General features: G+C 42.9%; 1 protein-coding gene across 1 annotated transcript in view; it reads right to left on the bottom strand.

Moving 5' to 3' along the window:
• Window positions 1–15,505, bottom strand: part of TTLL7 (tubulin tyrosine ligase like 7) — a 386,802-nt gene that overhangs the window by 46,266 nt on the left and 325,031 nt on the right. The window contains exon 20 of the mRNA XM_088461808.1: window positions 8,825–8,998. Within this exon, the coding sequence (XP_088317934.1) occupies window positions 8,825–8,998 (174 nt within the window). The remainder of the gene's footprint in view (window positions 1–8,824; window positions 8,999–15,505) is intronic.

Raw genomic sequence — 15,505 nt, 5'->3', positions numbered from 1 at the left:
CAGAGCCCATTCTGTTGGACAGTATATATAAAGCAGAGCCCATTCTGTTGGACAGTATATATAAAGCAGAGCCCATTCTGTTGTATAGTATATATAAAGCAGAGCCCATTCTGTTGGACAGTATATATAAAGCAGAGCCCATTCTGTTGTATAGTATATATAAAGCAGAGCCCATTCTGTTGGATAGTATATATAAAGCAGAGCCCATTCTGTTGGATAGTATATATAAAGCAGAGCCCATTCTGTTGTATAGTATATATAAAGCAGAGCCCATTCTGTTGTATAGTATATATAAAGCAGAGCCCATTCTGTTAGATAGTATAGTATATATAAAGAAGAGCCCATTCTGTTAGATATATATAAAGCAGAGCCCATTCTGTTGTATAGTATATATAAAGCAGAGCCCATTCTGTTGGATAGTATATATAAAGCAGAGCCCATTCTGTTGTATAGTATATATAAAGCAGAGCCCATTCTGTTAGATAGTATATATAAAGCAGAGCCCATTCTGTTAGACAGTATATATAAAGCAGAGCCCATTCTGTTAGACAGTATATATACATCAGAGCCCATTCTGTTGTATAGTATATATAAAGCAGAGCCCATTCTGTTAGATAGTATATATAAAGCAGAGCCCATTCTGTTAGACAGTATATATAAAGCAGAGCCCATTCTGTTGTATAGTATATATAAAGCAGAGCCCATTCTGTTAGATAGTATATATAAAGCAGAGCCCATTCTGTTAGACAGTATATATAAAGCAGAGCCCATTCTGTTGGATAGTATATATAAAGCAGAGCCCATTCTGTTAGATATATATAAAGCAGAGCCCATTCTGTTGTATAGTATATATAAAGCAGAGCCCATTCTGTTAGATATATATAAAGCAGAGCCCATTCTGTTAGATAGTATATATAAAGCAGAGCCCATTCTGTTGGATAGTATATATAAAGCAGAGCCCATTCTGTTGGATAGTATATATAAAGCAGAGCCCATTCTGTTGGATAGTATATATAAAGCAGAGCCCATTCTGTTAGATAGTATATATAAAGCAGAGCCCATTCTGTTGGATAGTATATATAAAGCAGAGCCCATTCTGTTGGATAGTATATATAAAGCAGAGCCCATTCTGTTGGATAGTATATATAAAGCAGAGCCCATTCTGTTAGATATATATAAAGCAGAGCCCATTCTGTTGTATAGTATATATAAAGCAGAGCCCATTCTGTTAGATATATATAAAGCAGAGCCCATTCTGTTGTATAGTATATATAAAGCAGAGCCCATTCTGTTGGATAGTATATATAAAGCAGAGCCCATTCTGTTGTATAGTATATATAAAGCAGAGCCCATTCTGTTAGATAGTATATATAAAGCAGAGCCCATTCTGTTGGACAGTATATATAAAGCAGAGCCCATTCTGTTGTATAGTATATATAAAGCAGAGCCCATTCTGTTAGATAGTATATATAAAGCAGAGCCCATTCTGTTAGATAGTATATATAAAGCAGAGCCCATTCTGTTGTATAGTATATATAAAGCAGAGCCCATTCTGTTGGATAGTATATATAAAGCAGAGCCCATTCTGTTGTATAGTATATATAAAGCAGAGCCCATTCTGTTGTATAGTATATATAAAGCAGAGCCCATTCTGTTGTATAGTATATATAAAGCAGAGCCCATTCTGTTGGACAGTATATATAAAGCAGAGCCCATTCTGTTGTATAGTATATATAAAGCAGAGCCCATTCTGTTGTATAGTATATATAAAGCAGAGCCCATTCTGTTGTATAGTATATATAAAGCAGAGCCCATTCTGTTGGACAGTATATATAAAGCAGAGCCCATTCTGTTGTATAGTATATATAAAGCAGAGCCCATTCTGTTGTATAGTATATATAAAGCAGAGCCCATTCTGTTGGATAGTATATATAAAGCAGAGCCCATTCTGTTGTATAGTATATATAAAGCAGAGCCCATTCTGTTAGATAGTATATATAAAGCAGAGCCCATTCTGTTGTATAGTATATATAAAGCAGAGCCCATTCTGTTGGATAGTATATATAAAGCAGAGCCCATTCTGTTAGACAGTATATATACAGCAGAGCCCATTCTGTTGTATAGTATATATAAAGCAGAGCCCATTCTGTTAGATAGTATATATAAAGCAGAGCCCATTCTGTTGTATAGTATATATAAAGCAGAGCCCATTCTGTTGTATAGTATATATAAAGCAGAGCCCATTCTGTTGGATAGTATATATAAAGCAGAGCCCATTCTGTTGGACAGTATATATAAAGCAGAGCCCATTCTGTTAGATAGTATATATAAAGCAGAGCCCATTCTGTTGGACAGTATATATAAAGCAGAGCCCATTCTGTTGGATAGTATATATAAAGCAGAGCCCATTCTGTTGGATAGTATATATAAAGCAGAGCCCATTCTGTTAGATAGTATATATAAAGCAGAGCCCATTCTGTTGGATAGTATAGTATATATAAAGCAGAGCCCATTCTGTTGGACAGTATATATAAAGCAGAGCCCATTCTGTTAGATAGTATATATAAAGCAGAGCCCATTCTGTTGGATAGTATATATAAAGCAGAGCCCATTCTGTTGTATAGTATATATAAAGCAGAGCCCATTCTGTTAGATAGTATATATAAAGCAGAGCCCATTCTGTTGGATAGTATATATAAAGCAGAGCCCATTCTGTTGGATAGTATATATAAAGCAGAGCCCATTCTGTTAGATAGTATATATAAAGCAGAGCCCATTCTGTTGTATAGTATATATAAAGCAGAGCCCATTCTGTTGTATAGTATATATAAAGCAGAGCCCATTCTGTTGGACAGTATATATAAAGCAGAGCCCATTCTGTTGGACAGTATATATAAAGCAGAGCCCATTCTGTTAGATAGTATATATAAAGCAGAGCCCATTCTGTTGGATAGTATATTATATATAAAGCAGAGCCCATTCTGTTAGATAGTATATATAAAGCAGAGCCCATTCTGTTGTATAGTATATATAAAGCAGAGCCCATTCTGTTGTATAGTATATATAAAGCAGAGCCCATTCTGTTGTATAGTATATATAAAGCAGAGCCCATTCTGTTGGATAGTATATATAAAGCAGAGCCCATTCTGTTAGATAGTATATATAAAGCAGAGCCCATTCTGTTGTATAGTATATATAAAGCAGAGCCCATTCTGTTAGATAGTATATATAAAGCAGAGCCCATTCTGTTGGACAGTATATATAGAGCAGAGCCCATTCTGTTGTATAGTATATATAAAGCAGAGCCCATTCTGTTGGATAGTATATATAAAGCAGAGCCCATTCTGTTGGATAGTATATATAAAGCAGAGCCCATTCTGTTGGATAGTATATATAAAGCAGAGCCCATTCTGTTAGATAGTATATATAAAGCAGAGCCCATTCTGTTAGATAGTATATATAAAGCAGAGCCCATTCTGTTGGACAGTATATATAAAGCAGAGCCCATTCTGTTGGACAGTATATATAAAGCAGAGCCCATTCTGTTGGATAGTATATATAAAGCAGAGCCCATTCTGTTGGATAGTATATATAAAGCAGAGCCCATTCTGTTGTATAGTATATATAAAGCAGAGCCCATTCTGTTGTATAGTATATATAAAGCAGAGCCCATTCTGTTGGACAGTATATATAAAGCAGAGCCCATTCTGTTGGACAGTATATATAAAGCAGAGCCCATTCTGTTAGATATATATATTTATATATACTTTATATATACTATCAAACGCGGTGCTGCATGGCAGGTGCACAGGCCAGCAGTATTGTTACCATTCGCCGTTTCTTTTTCAAATGCAGCAGGGAAACACAGTCATGGCAGACGGAAACCCGGAGACCCGTAGCCTTATCAGCAGGTGAGCACTCGTGACGCGTTTCTCCGCCTCAAGCTCATCGGCGGTTTCTTCAGACGGTGTGTAAACAAGTGGCAGTATAACATCTTCTCTTTACACTGGTCTGAAAAACTATTTGAGCTGCTGCCATGATGTGTGAGCACACCGTCTGAAGAAACCGCCGATGAGCTTGAGGCGGAGAAACGCGTCACGAGTGCTCACCTGCTGATAAGGCTACGGGTCTCCGGGTTTCCGTCTGCCATGACTGTGTTTCCCTGTTGCATTTGAAAAAGAAACGGCGAATGGTAACAATACTGCTGGCCTGTGCACCTGCCATGCAGCACCGCGTTTGATATAAGGGATACCACTGTGGTAGAAAATAGAGTGGGACATATATAAGAAAATACCCACCAAACATGCATGTTGTCTAAAACTACTATCGGAAACCCATCTTGAGACTCCATAGCCTCACTATAAACAGTGCTTCAACTGGACGTATACACAGTTTGTTTCTCTTCTATTTTACAGTGGAACTGCTGATTATCAGCAGAATAGGAGACTGTATATACACTGACTATTTTTTTGGGAATTGAGCTACTAAATACGGAGTTTTTCCAAACAAATATAAATCTTATTTTTCTCTCGGGATGGAGTCACAATTGTAACAACTGTATTCATTAGTTTTTCCCCTGTTTCTATGTTCCTAAGCTGTATTGAATTATGCTCTATAGGAGCCTACACACTATTCATGCTATTTAACATTGTATTTATTCTGTGTGGTGCATACTGATCTTTCTGTCTATGTATTAGGTAGTTCAGATCCTTACTCTGTATATTTACCATTTTTGTCATTATTTAGGTATTTTTATTTTTATTTATATTTATTTTCATTTATTATTTTTAATTTATTATAATTTTACTGTGTGATGTCTCCCGATCTTTTAGTGATGATGTGATCATTACATGTGTCATGTTTATATACTATTAAATCTATTACCTATTGATTAGCGCCCTCACGTTTTTCCTTTCCTGGTTTTTTCTTTCTTGGGAACCATCCAGTTTTCCCAAATTGGTAGGGCTAGCTGTTTAACAGGTGGAGTGTGATATAAAGCAGGCCCCTATTGTGTCCATAGGTATTAGCGCCTTTGGATTTCTTTTTTGTGGTTTCTATATGTGCCTCCCACTTTTAAAAGGGGCCAAAAGTAATGGGACTATCAACTCAAAAGCTATTTCATGGACAGGTGTGGGCTATTCCCTCGTTATATCATTATCAATTAAGCAGGTAAAAGGTCTGGAGTTGATTCTAGGTGTGATATTTGCATTTGGAATCAGTTGCTGTCGACTCTCAATATGAGATCCAAAGAGCTGTCACTATCAGTGAAGCAAGCCATCATTAGGCTGAAAAATCAGAGATAGCAAAAACATTAGGTGTGGCCAAATCAACTGTTTGGAACATTCTTAAAAAGTAAGAACGCACAGGAGAGCTCAGCAACACCAAAAGACCCGGAAGACCACGGAAAACAACTGTGGTGGATGACAGAAGAATTATTTCCCTGGTGAAGAAAAACCCCTTCACAACAGTTGGCCAAATCAAGAACACTCTCCAAGAGGTAGATGTATATGTGTCAAAGTCAACAATCAAGAGAATACTTCACAAGAGTGAATATAGAGGGTTCACCACAAGATGTAAACCATTGGTGGGCCACAAAAACAGGAAGACCAGATTAGAGTTTGCCAAACATCTAAAAAAGCCATTACAGTTCTGGAACAACATCCTATGGACAGATGAGACAAAGATCAACTTCTCCCAGAGTGATGGGAAGAGAAGAGTATGGAGAAGGAAAGGAACTGCTCATGATCCAAAACATACCACCTCATCAGTGAAGCATGGTGGTGGTAGTGTCATGTCATATAAGCATGTGACCTGGTATAAGCATGTGACCATGGCCAGTATAAGCATGTGACCATGGCCAGTATAAGCTTGTGACCCGGTATAAGCATGTGATCATGGCCAGTATAAGCATGCGACCATGGCCAGTATAAGCATGTGACCCGGTATAAGCATATGACCATGGCCGGTATAAGCATGTCACCATGGCCAGTATAAGCATGTGACCTGGTATAAGCATGTGACCATGGCCAGTATAAGCATGTGACCATGGCCAGTATAAGCGTGTGACCCGGTATAAGCATATGACCATGGCCAGTATAAGCATGTGACCCGGTATAAGCATATGACCATGGTCAGTATAAGCATGTCACCATGGCCAGTATAAGCATGTGACCCGGTATAAGCATGTCACCATGGCCAGTATAAGCATGTGACCCGGTATAAGCATGTGACCATGGCCAGTATAAGCATGTGACCCGGTATAAGCATGTGACCCGGTATAAGCATGTGACCATGGCGAGTATAAGCATGTGACCATGGCCAGTATAAGCTTGTGACCCGGTATAAGCATGTGATCATGGCCAGTATAAGCATGCGACCATGGCCAGTATAAGCATGTGACCCGGTATAAGCATGTGACCATGGCGAGTATAAGCATGTGACCTGGTATAAGCATGTGACCATGGCCAGTATAAGCATGTGACCCGGTATAAGCATATGACCATGGCCGGTATAAGCATGTCACCATGGCCAGTATAAGCATGTGACCTGGTATAAGCATGTGACCATGGCCAGTATAAGCATGTGACCATGGCCAGTATAAGCGTGTGACCCGGTATAAGCATATGACCATGGCCAGTATAAGCATGTGACCCGGTATAAGCATATGACCATGGTCAGTATAAGCATGTCACCATGGCCAGTATAAGCATGTGACCCGGTATAAGCATGTGACCATGGCCAGTATAAGCATGTGACCCGGTATAAGCATGTGACCCGGTATAAGCATGTGACCATGGCGAGTAGAAGCATGTGACCTGGTATAAGCATGTGACCATGGCGAGTATAAGCATGTGACCATGGCCAGTATAAGCATGTGACCATGGCCAGTATAAGCATGTGACCCGGTATAAGCATGTGACCATGGCCAGTATAAGCATGTGACCCAGTATAAGCATGTGACCTGGTATAAGCATGTGACCATGGCCAGTATAAGCATGTGACCATGGCCAGTATAAGCATGTGACCATGGCCAGTATAAGCATGTGACCTGGTATAAGCATGTGACCATGGCCGGTATAAGCATGTCACCATGGCCAGTATAAGCATGTGACCCAGTATAAGCATGTGACCATGGCCAGTATAAGCATGTGACCATGGCCAGTATAAGCATGTGACCCGGTATAAGCATGTGACCATGGCCAGTATAAGCATGTGACCCGGTATAAGCATGTGACCATGGCCAGTATAAGCATGTGACCCGGTATAAGTATGTGACCATGGCCAGTATAAGCATGTGACCCGGTATAAGCATGTCACCATGGCCAGTATAAGCATGTAAACCGGTATAAGCATGTGACCATGGCCAGTATAAGCATGTGACCATGGCCAGTATAAGCATGTGACCCGGTATAAGCATGTGACCATGGCGAGTATAAGCATGTGACCATGGCCAGTATAACCATGTGACCATGGCCAGTATAAGCATGTGACCATGGCCAGTATAAGCATGTGACCATGGCCAGTATAAGCATGTGACCCGGTATAAGCATGTGACACGGTATAAGCATGTGACCATGGCCAGTATAAGCATGTGACCCGGTATAAGCATGTGACCATGGCGAGTATAAGCATGTGACCCGGTATAAACATGTGACCGTGGCGAGTTGTATCTCAGCCTCCCCTCTACTCCATTTTGTTGGGAAACAGAAAGAGGGAGGATACCGGCCTGGAGACAATGGAATTCCGAGGAGCAATGGAGCTGCCCACAGGCGCTCACAGAGTGATATGACTGAGAGGGGACGGGGTAAAATATAAGCCCCCTGTACCTGCTCAGATATCCACCTGAACAGTCCGTTACGCCATGAAGCTCAGTGATCTCTATGTCAGTCAGTATCCATCTTCTCTTCATTCTCCTGACAGAACGGAGACAAGAACGCCAGTGTGTACGTGGCCTAAAACCGATCTCCCTTGTATAATAGCTGCCACGTCCTTAAGGGCTTGCTAGGTACAAGTGCTTCCAGGCAAAATAACCTGTTAGGGCTTATCTGTATTTCTTCCTTTATAAATACTGAATAAAATATAGAGCGATAAATTATTCCACACAGAAGCTACTTTTTCTGCATATTTGAATGTATTAATGCCAGCGTGAGGCCCCATATTGCGTCCCCGTATGAGACGTCAGCCATCTGTGTAACAGTGCCCCCTAGTGACCACATTGTCAGCTGCAGTGGTAGAGCCAAAGCTTGGGCTAAGGAGATCTCCCTGGAACGCACAGCACAGCCCATGCCTGTTTCCCATTAGCGAGGCATGACTTACAGCTCGGGACAAGACAGACCCCTGAGGCTAGTAAATTTACAACAAAACATAAATTAAAAAAAAAGATATATAATGTAGTTTATTAGGGAGGAAACATCCTCGCTGCTCATCTTGCATTGTTCTCCACTTCAGGGAGGAAACCGCAATCTGTTTCCAAGTGGTGGCTTTGACCAGCAGTTGTCGGCTGTTTTTACAGCTATGGAGAAGATAATTTAACCATGTGTTCAGCATATCCTGAGAAATGGTCCTGAAACCACTTCATTCTGCAGAACAGTCAGTGGCCGCAAAACCTGGCCTTAGAGTGTTCGCATTTTTATAAAACTAGGCTGTAAATGAATTTACTAGGTGTCCATTTGGGGTTATGATGATTACCTTGTCCACGTCCTGCAATGCCCTATACTGCAAGTCACCTTTGTATTGTTTTGTTCATACGGTTTCTGTTGATGTACTCTGTACGGTGCTGGGGACCCCCTGTGGCGCCATATAAATAAAGGATAATAATAATTACCTTGCATCGCTCCTATCTGGACTCGCGCCCGACAAGCAGCCATGTGAATCGGTTGCATATTTGTAAACCACTAGCAGGCAGTCTTTGCAGAGCTGGACCAGTCGGTGGCAGCATTGGAGCTGGTCCGGTGTCACAACCTCCGTCCGTTTGCTGAAGATGGTCTCCCAGGAGGTACTGCTGGCAGAAGAGAACACAAATGACCTCATTGCTCACGGACGCACGTGCCAAAATAAGAACATTAAACAAAACAGAAGGTTTAGCTGTGCCGGGGCCAGAGATATGACAAGTGACCTCCCTGCGCCGTGCTGGAACGTTCCTAAATAGTTTAAGCCAAACGCTGACAGATGGAGAAAATAGGGGGAGAAAAAAATAATAATTCAGTTTGCAAGTGCCCGAAAGATATTATTCACACGTTCCCCTGAAGGTTATAAAATAAGTCGGGCGCAAATATAGATTATAAATAAACTCTGGAAACCTGCAAAGAGTAATCTAATAACAAATAAGTGACGGGAGGAAATGCAATTCACGTAGATTCTGCAGCGAACAAACAAACATAAAAGAACAGGAAAAGAAAAAAAAAGAGATGTAAATAAATTCGGCGACTGCTCGTTTCTAAGCGTAATAAAATCTTAATGATTTCCATTTTCTTTTGACTGCCTGACCAGCTCCCAAATCTCACTTGTATAAGCGCGCTGATGTACTTGAAATGACTGTGATTGAAGGGTAGTGCGCGGCGGCGTCCCCCTGGATCAATTTGATTCGTTTTTTTATTTGATGCGTGTCAACAAAAAACAAGGAAATACTTTGTAAAATAAAACAAAACAAAAACAGCGATGAGCCGGTGATGGGGCAAGCAGGACGGACAGTAATCAGGGTGCTCCCTCCTATAGGAATGGAGTGCAGGGACTTTGGAAGTGGGGGGTGTTGCCATGTCCGATCACCTCCAGGCCGCTGTACCCATTGCACATCCTACTGCCCCGGGGAGGTCGGGAAGAGCCCCACTGCTATTCATCAGGGTGCAGGTTATTCCTTTGTGGGCCTGATTTCCCAGGGGAACCCAGCCCACTGCTCATCAGGCTGGAACAAGAGCTCAACATGACAGCTTGGCATGGGCTGGGGATCCCCACGCTCTTAGTCCCCCTGCATTAGCGGTGATCAGTCCAGACTACAAGCACCGGTGCTGGTAATGGTTTTTTGATAAGCGGGCAGCACTTTTTGCTTTATTTATTTACACTTTTTTCCCATTAGCTAGTGACGATATGAGCTGATGGTCAGTATCACCATTGTCTGCGGCACGTATCTGGCGATGCGGCCTAATCGTGTAAATGAGGCCCTTCTATTCCCCCTCCTTACACCAGAGCAGCATACTGATGCCCCATAACTCACCTCTGCAGGAGGACGCTCTGAAAAACACCAGGTGTGACGCATTTACGCATCTTCAGACGCAACATTTACACTGAACAGCAGCAGCCAATCAGCAATTAGAATTCATCTGACGCAAGTAAGAGAATGAAAGCTAGCTGTGATTGGCTGGCATGGAATAAGGCAAATTTTACAACTTAATGTAAAGAGTCAGTATTGTTTCAAATGAGCAGCTGTGCGCTAGGATGGTCCGCTGAGCGCAATTCAAGGTGCAGGTCTGCTGTACGCTCTAAAGGGACGTCCTCCGCAAACTGTATAAGAACTTAGTGGGACTGATTCAAAGGCGGAGAGAAAATGCGGTCACGTCTGCGCCTATTGGCGGTCGTTCTTCCCTGAAGTACATCCGTGTGTCCATCTGCGCAAAGACTGAGGCGTCCACTGTCAGCGTCCGTAAGCGCGGATACATCAAATTATGCATCTTTACACGCCAACATCGATCTCACCAACTCTATGACAGAAGCCAGTACCTCAGTCCGTGTATAACCTCCTATGTGAGCGGGCTAGCGTCTATGGGGGTCATTCAGTCCCACTCGCAAGCGGCAGTACGCTCGCAAGTGGGTCGATGTTCCCCACTGCGCATGCGTACGACGGAGGGAGCTCCGTCATGCGCATGCGTGAGACCCGGACTGCGACAGCCAAGCTGTCGCTCCGGGTCTCGCACCAAAGGGGGCGTGCTGTCGATGTTGATTGACAGCACGCCCCCTTTGGTGGGCGTGCCTGCCAGACGGAGGCGTTCCCATGGGAACGCCTACCGTCTGAAGCCGGCCCCACTGACATCACTAGTGATGTCACTAGTGATGTCAGTGGGAGTGATTTTGGCTCTGATGGAGCCAAAATCACTCCAGGGCTTGTGGCTGGGAAACCCTACCGCAGGGTCTCCGTCGCAAGTCCGATGGTCGCGATGGTCAAGACCATCGCGACCATCTTTTTGGACGCTCGTATATGCTGTGGGTGGTGACCTACAGCTATACGAGCGTCCAGGAGGACGCTCCATTTTAATGGAGGAGGGCCGATTCAGAGCGAGCGCTCTGGTCAGAGCATCCGGCTCTGAATCAGGCCCTATGTACGCAGCCACTTTCATCGGCACGTCTGCGACACTCTCTTAACACGCCAATAAGATGGAACCTCCCCGTGTGTGCGCTAACACACCGCCCTGCCACCGCCCGAGAACACCCGGCACTTATGCAAGACATTTCCAAGACCGTGTGTCTGGATCGCAATGGCGCCTTTGTGCGTATACTCTGTATAACGCATGCGCTGTATGAGATTTTAGGAATCGTCACACACATGCCGTAGTAAAACATTGCTGGAAACATCAGCGTCAGGCTCAGTGTGCGGAGACACCGATAATACTCTGTACAAAAGGAACAACCCCCAATATCCCGAGAGCTCCAGAGCAGGACGTGGGTGAGGACGCAGTGGAGCATCTCCCAACCCCCGCAAATCAGGACTAAACTGACGACACAGGAGAGTCCTTCCAATCCGTGACTGTGCCACTACAAGCTGGACAGCATGGCGGTATACAAAAGGGTAGAATCCCACTGAAGCCCACCCTCCTGCCACTTTAATAACACTCCTTCTATTTAAGAACACCCGTCAGTCCCTCTGCTGTAATCAGCCAATCATGAGGGCGAGGGGACGGCGGGCTGGTAACATTACATCGGGCACTGCTTGGAGAGGGAGAGAGGCTGGAATCGCTATTCTCTACTAAAGCGCAACATGGGAGATACTAATGAGTTACATAGTCACCAGTACAGCAGCCGGGCACTATTGGCACAGCAGCCAGGCACTATTGGCACAGCAGCCGGGCACTATCGGCATTTACAGTACTGTATACCAGCATTATACTGTACCAGTGTCGCAATGTTTATGGGACACGATAAACCCGATAAAAAAAAAAAAGCAAAATAAATCATCCACAAGTGATAAATCGCACATGAAGCAGAAAGCATTGCATACAGTATAAGATTGGATACAGTGTTAAAATAATAATGTACAGGAATAGGCCACAAAATAAAATGTTATTTAGAAATTCAGTATACCAATAATGTATTCCTTGAAGTAGCAGTCAGGCGTATTCTCTAACAGAACATTTAATAAATGAATAAAATAGAAGCTTCTTATCCTCACCGTTTGGGACACTTTCAGATTCACCAAAAATAAAGAGAATTAAAAAAAAAAATTAGGTGGGTGCCGACTGCCCCAACAATACCCGCGGCTGGGTCCTCAGTGAAACAAATGGGGTGCATACAGGTGGCACATGACTTGTCTTCTCAAAGAATGGGCACTTTAATAGCCAACCTGAGGGCCTCATTCACCAACGAGTGATATTCTTGTTATCACTCATTACTAATCTTAAGTGGTGCTCCGACCAATCAGCTCCTAACCGTCATGTGTTTGCAAAATGACAGTTAGGAGCTGATTGGTTGCAGCCCCATTTAAGATTAATAATGAGTGATAACAAGAATATGACTCGTTGGTAAATGCGGGCCAGTGAGACCACACAGTCGGGTGTCAGATGAATGTGGGGCATTAATGGATGGTACAAATGTGTCCGCATACATCTATGCTCCGTGCGCTACAAGTCGCACTACACATTACGCAGGAGCTCCGTGTGACTCGGTAGCGCCGAGAATATTTTACCTTCAAATGTATCATATTCGCACAGATGTGAATAGGTAGCACAGGCAGCTTCTGCTGAGTAAAATGATATACAGCACGTCTATGTTCTGTGAGTGAGTGCGGGTCTATCTACATGTGAATTGCTATGTTACAATGTCAGCAGCTGTAACACAGTAACGTTAGGCATACAGATACACCCGCAGTCACACACAGAACATAGGCATACAGATACACCCGCAGTCACACACAGAACATAGGCGTACAGATACACCCGCAGTCACACACAGAACATAGGCATGCTGTATACACCCGCAGTCACACACGGAACATAGGCAAACAGATACACCCGCAGTCACACACAGAACATAAGCATACAGATACACCCGCAGTCACACACAGAACATAGGCATACCGATACACCCGCAGTCACACACAGAACATAGGCATACAGATACACCCGCAGTCACACACAGAACATAGGCGTACAGATACACCCGCAGTCACACACAGAACATAGGCGTACAGATACACCCGCAGTCACACACAGAACATAGGCGTACAGATACACCCGCAGTCACACACAGAACATAGGCGTACAGATACACCCGCAGTCACACACAGAACATAGGCGTGCTGCATATCATTTTACTCAGCAGAAGCTGCCTGTACTACCTATTCGCATTGCTGAGTGAATAATACATATCTGAAGGTAAAAAGACGCACAAAAAGACACTCAGCCCTAACAAGTCACGCCATGGCATGGTGCGACTAGAAGGCGCTGTTTAATGTGCAAAGAGGCCAGACGTATGATGACACCTGTAACTTTGTGATAGCAGCAAAGCCACCTTTTATACCAGAGAGAATGTCTAATTGCTGCAGCTGTAATGAGGCTTTCATCTGTGCAACATTGTGTTTAACTTCACTCTTCTCGCACTAGCAGTGACACACATATATATATATATATATATATATATATATATATATATATATATATATGTACTATACTATATATGAAACTATACAGACATTATACAGAAGTACCAGGTCCTGCGCTGTCAACTGTGTCACATATAACCAGGCCCGGATCAGCATCTTGCTGTGATGCGACCTTGTCCGTGGCACGAGAACCACAGGCTGGCGCGGTGACAGCCGGGGAAACAGAAAAGACAGATGGTACTGTTTGGGGTTGGAGTTCGGTACAGTGATCAGCAGCGAGATAAAGACAAGGCACGGCGCAGAGAATATTAAACACACGAGTCTGCCAGACAAATAAAAGGTCACTATGTTAAACTCAATCTAAACACAGATTTACTGCTGCTGCCACAAGGGAAGCAGGATGCATTGCTGAATCTCACAGTGTCATTTATTGGGGGGAAAACTCTCCTCGGCCTCCGGGCCTGGCACGTTTGGCCTCCGATTAGAAGGTGTCACATTAATCTAATTGAAAACACATTTTGATTGGCGTCCCCCCGTTAGATTCCTTATACCAGGCTGAGGATACGCTACTCTCCGGCATCTTAGCATAAGACGGAAAAGCATTTTTTGAGCTCCCTTTACAAAAGCTGAATAATCCAATCACAAACGTAAGAAATGGAACCAGCTCCCCTGTCAGCCAGGTTTGTCAGGAAGCATTTCTCTCCGACTGAGCTGACTGTTTGTATTTCCATTGGGCGATAACTTTAAACAAGCCTCTTGTATGAGATTTATTCATATATTTCAAAAGCCAAGGGTACATTCTGATTTAAAGTTTTATTTTTTCAGGCTGGAGCCAAAGAGATAAAAGTTATCTATTCAGAAAATGGACTTCAGGTTCCACAATCTGCATATAGATCGTCGCCAAGTATTTTTCCTCCTGATAAAAAAAAAAAAAAAGCCAATTCTTTAATATTCCCGAAATAAAGTCTTCCATATATTTGCCAAATCACTATACAAAGAGAGTCAGTGAAAAGAAAATTCACATCAAAAGCTGCGTATTATACAGTTTGATATAAGTAAGGTAATTTTCTGGGCAACTTCCAGCGCGCTCTAATGAAAAAATGTCATGACAGCCAAGATGGGAGCCTGGAAAATGTCTCCAGAGCGGAGCACGCAGCCGGCATCACAAACCAGGGGAAAGATGCTTAAAGTAAATAGTTTTCTTTAAAAAAAAAAAAAAAAAATCAAATTGCCTGGGGGCTTAAAGCCGGAGCAACTGCGACAACAACAAAATGGGAGATTAAACGCTCAAAAACTTTTGCAGGTCTTTATGGGGGAAAAGAAAAATCCTCTGAACTTTTCTAAGTGAATAATAGGATATCGTCACGCTGGCTCGGAGCCTGGTATTTTGCGAAGTAAAGTTGAAGGTGAATGAAACAAATTAGAAGGTATGTACGAAGGATGATTAGCAGCAAAATCCTAAGTATTCATGTGTAATAGGATAATACAGAACCCAATATAGGGAGAAGTGTATAAAATGTTGCTGGGAGACTTGCCCAGACCCAAATGCGCGAGGAGGAAAAATAAGACGGAAGCTGAAAAAGATACAAACAAAAATGTGGATTTTCCGAGCTTTGCAGCTTCATCCTGTTTATCAGTGTTTAGATGAAGAAGATCGGGGTAAAGTCATAAAAACACCGGGCTCATGTCAGTAATGTACCC

This window comes from Taudactylus pleione, unplaced genomic scaffold (genome assembly GCF_031769625.1).
Source record: "Taudactylus pleione unplaced genomic scaffold, aTauple2 ptg001106l, whole genome shotgun sequence".
Lineage (NCBI taxonomy): Eukaryota > Metazoa > Chordata > Amphibia > Anura > Myobatrachidae > Taudactylus > Taudactylus pleione.
The sequence above is the reverse complement of the archived record's forward strand: the minus strand, read 5'-3'. Positions and strand labels throughout refer to the sequence as shown.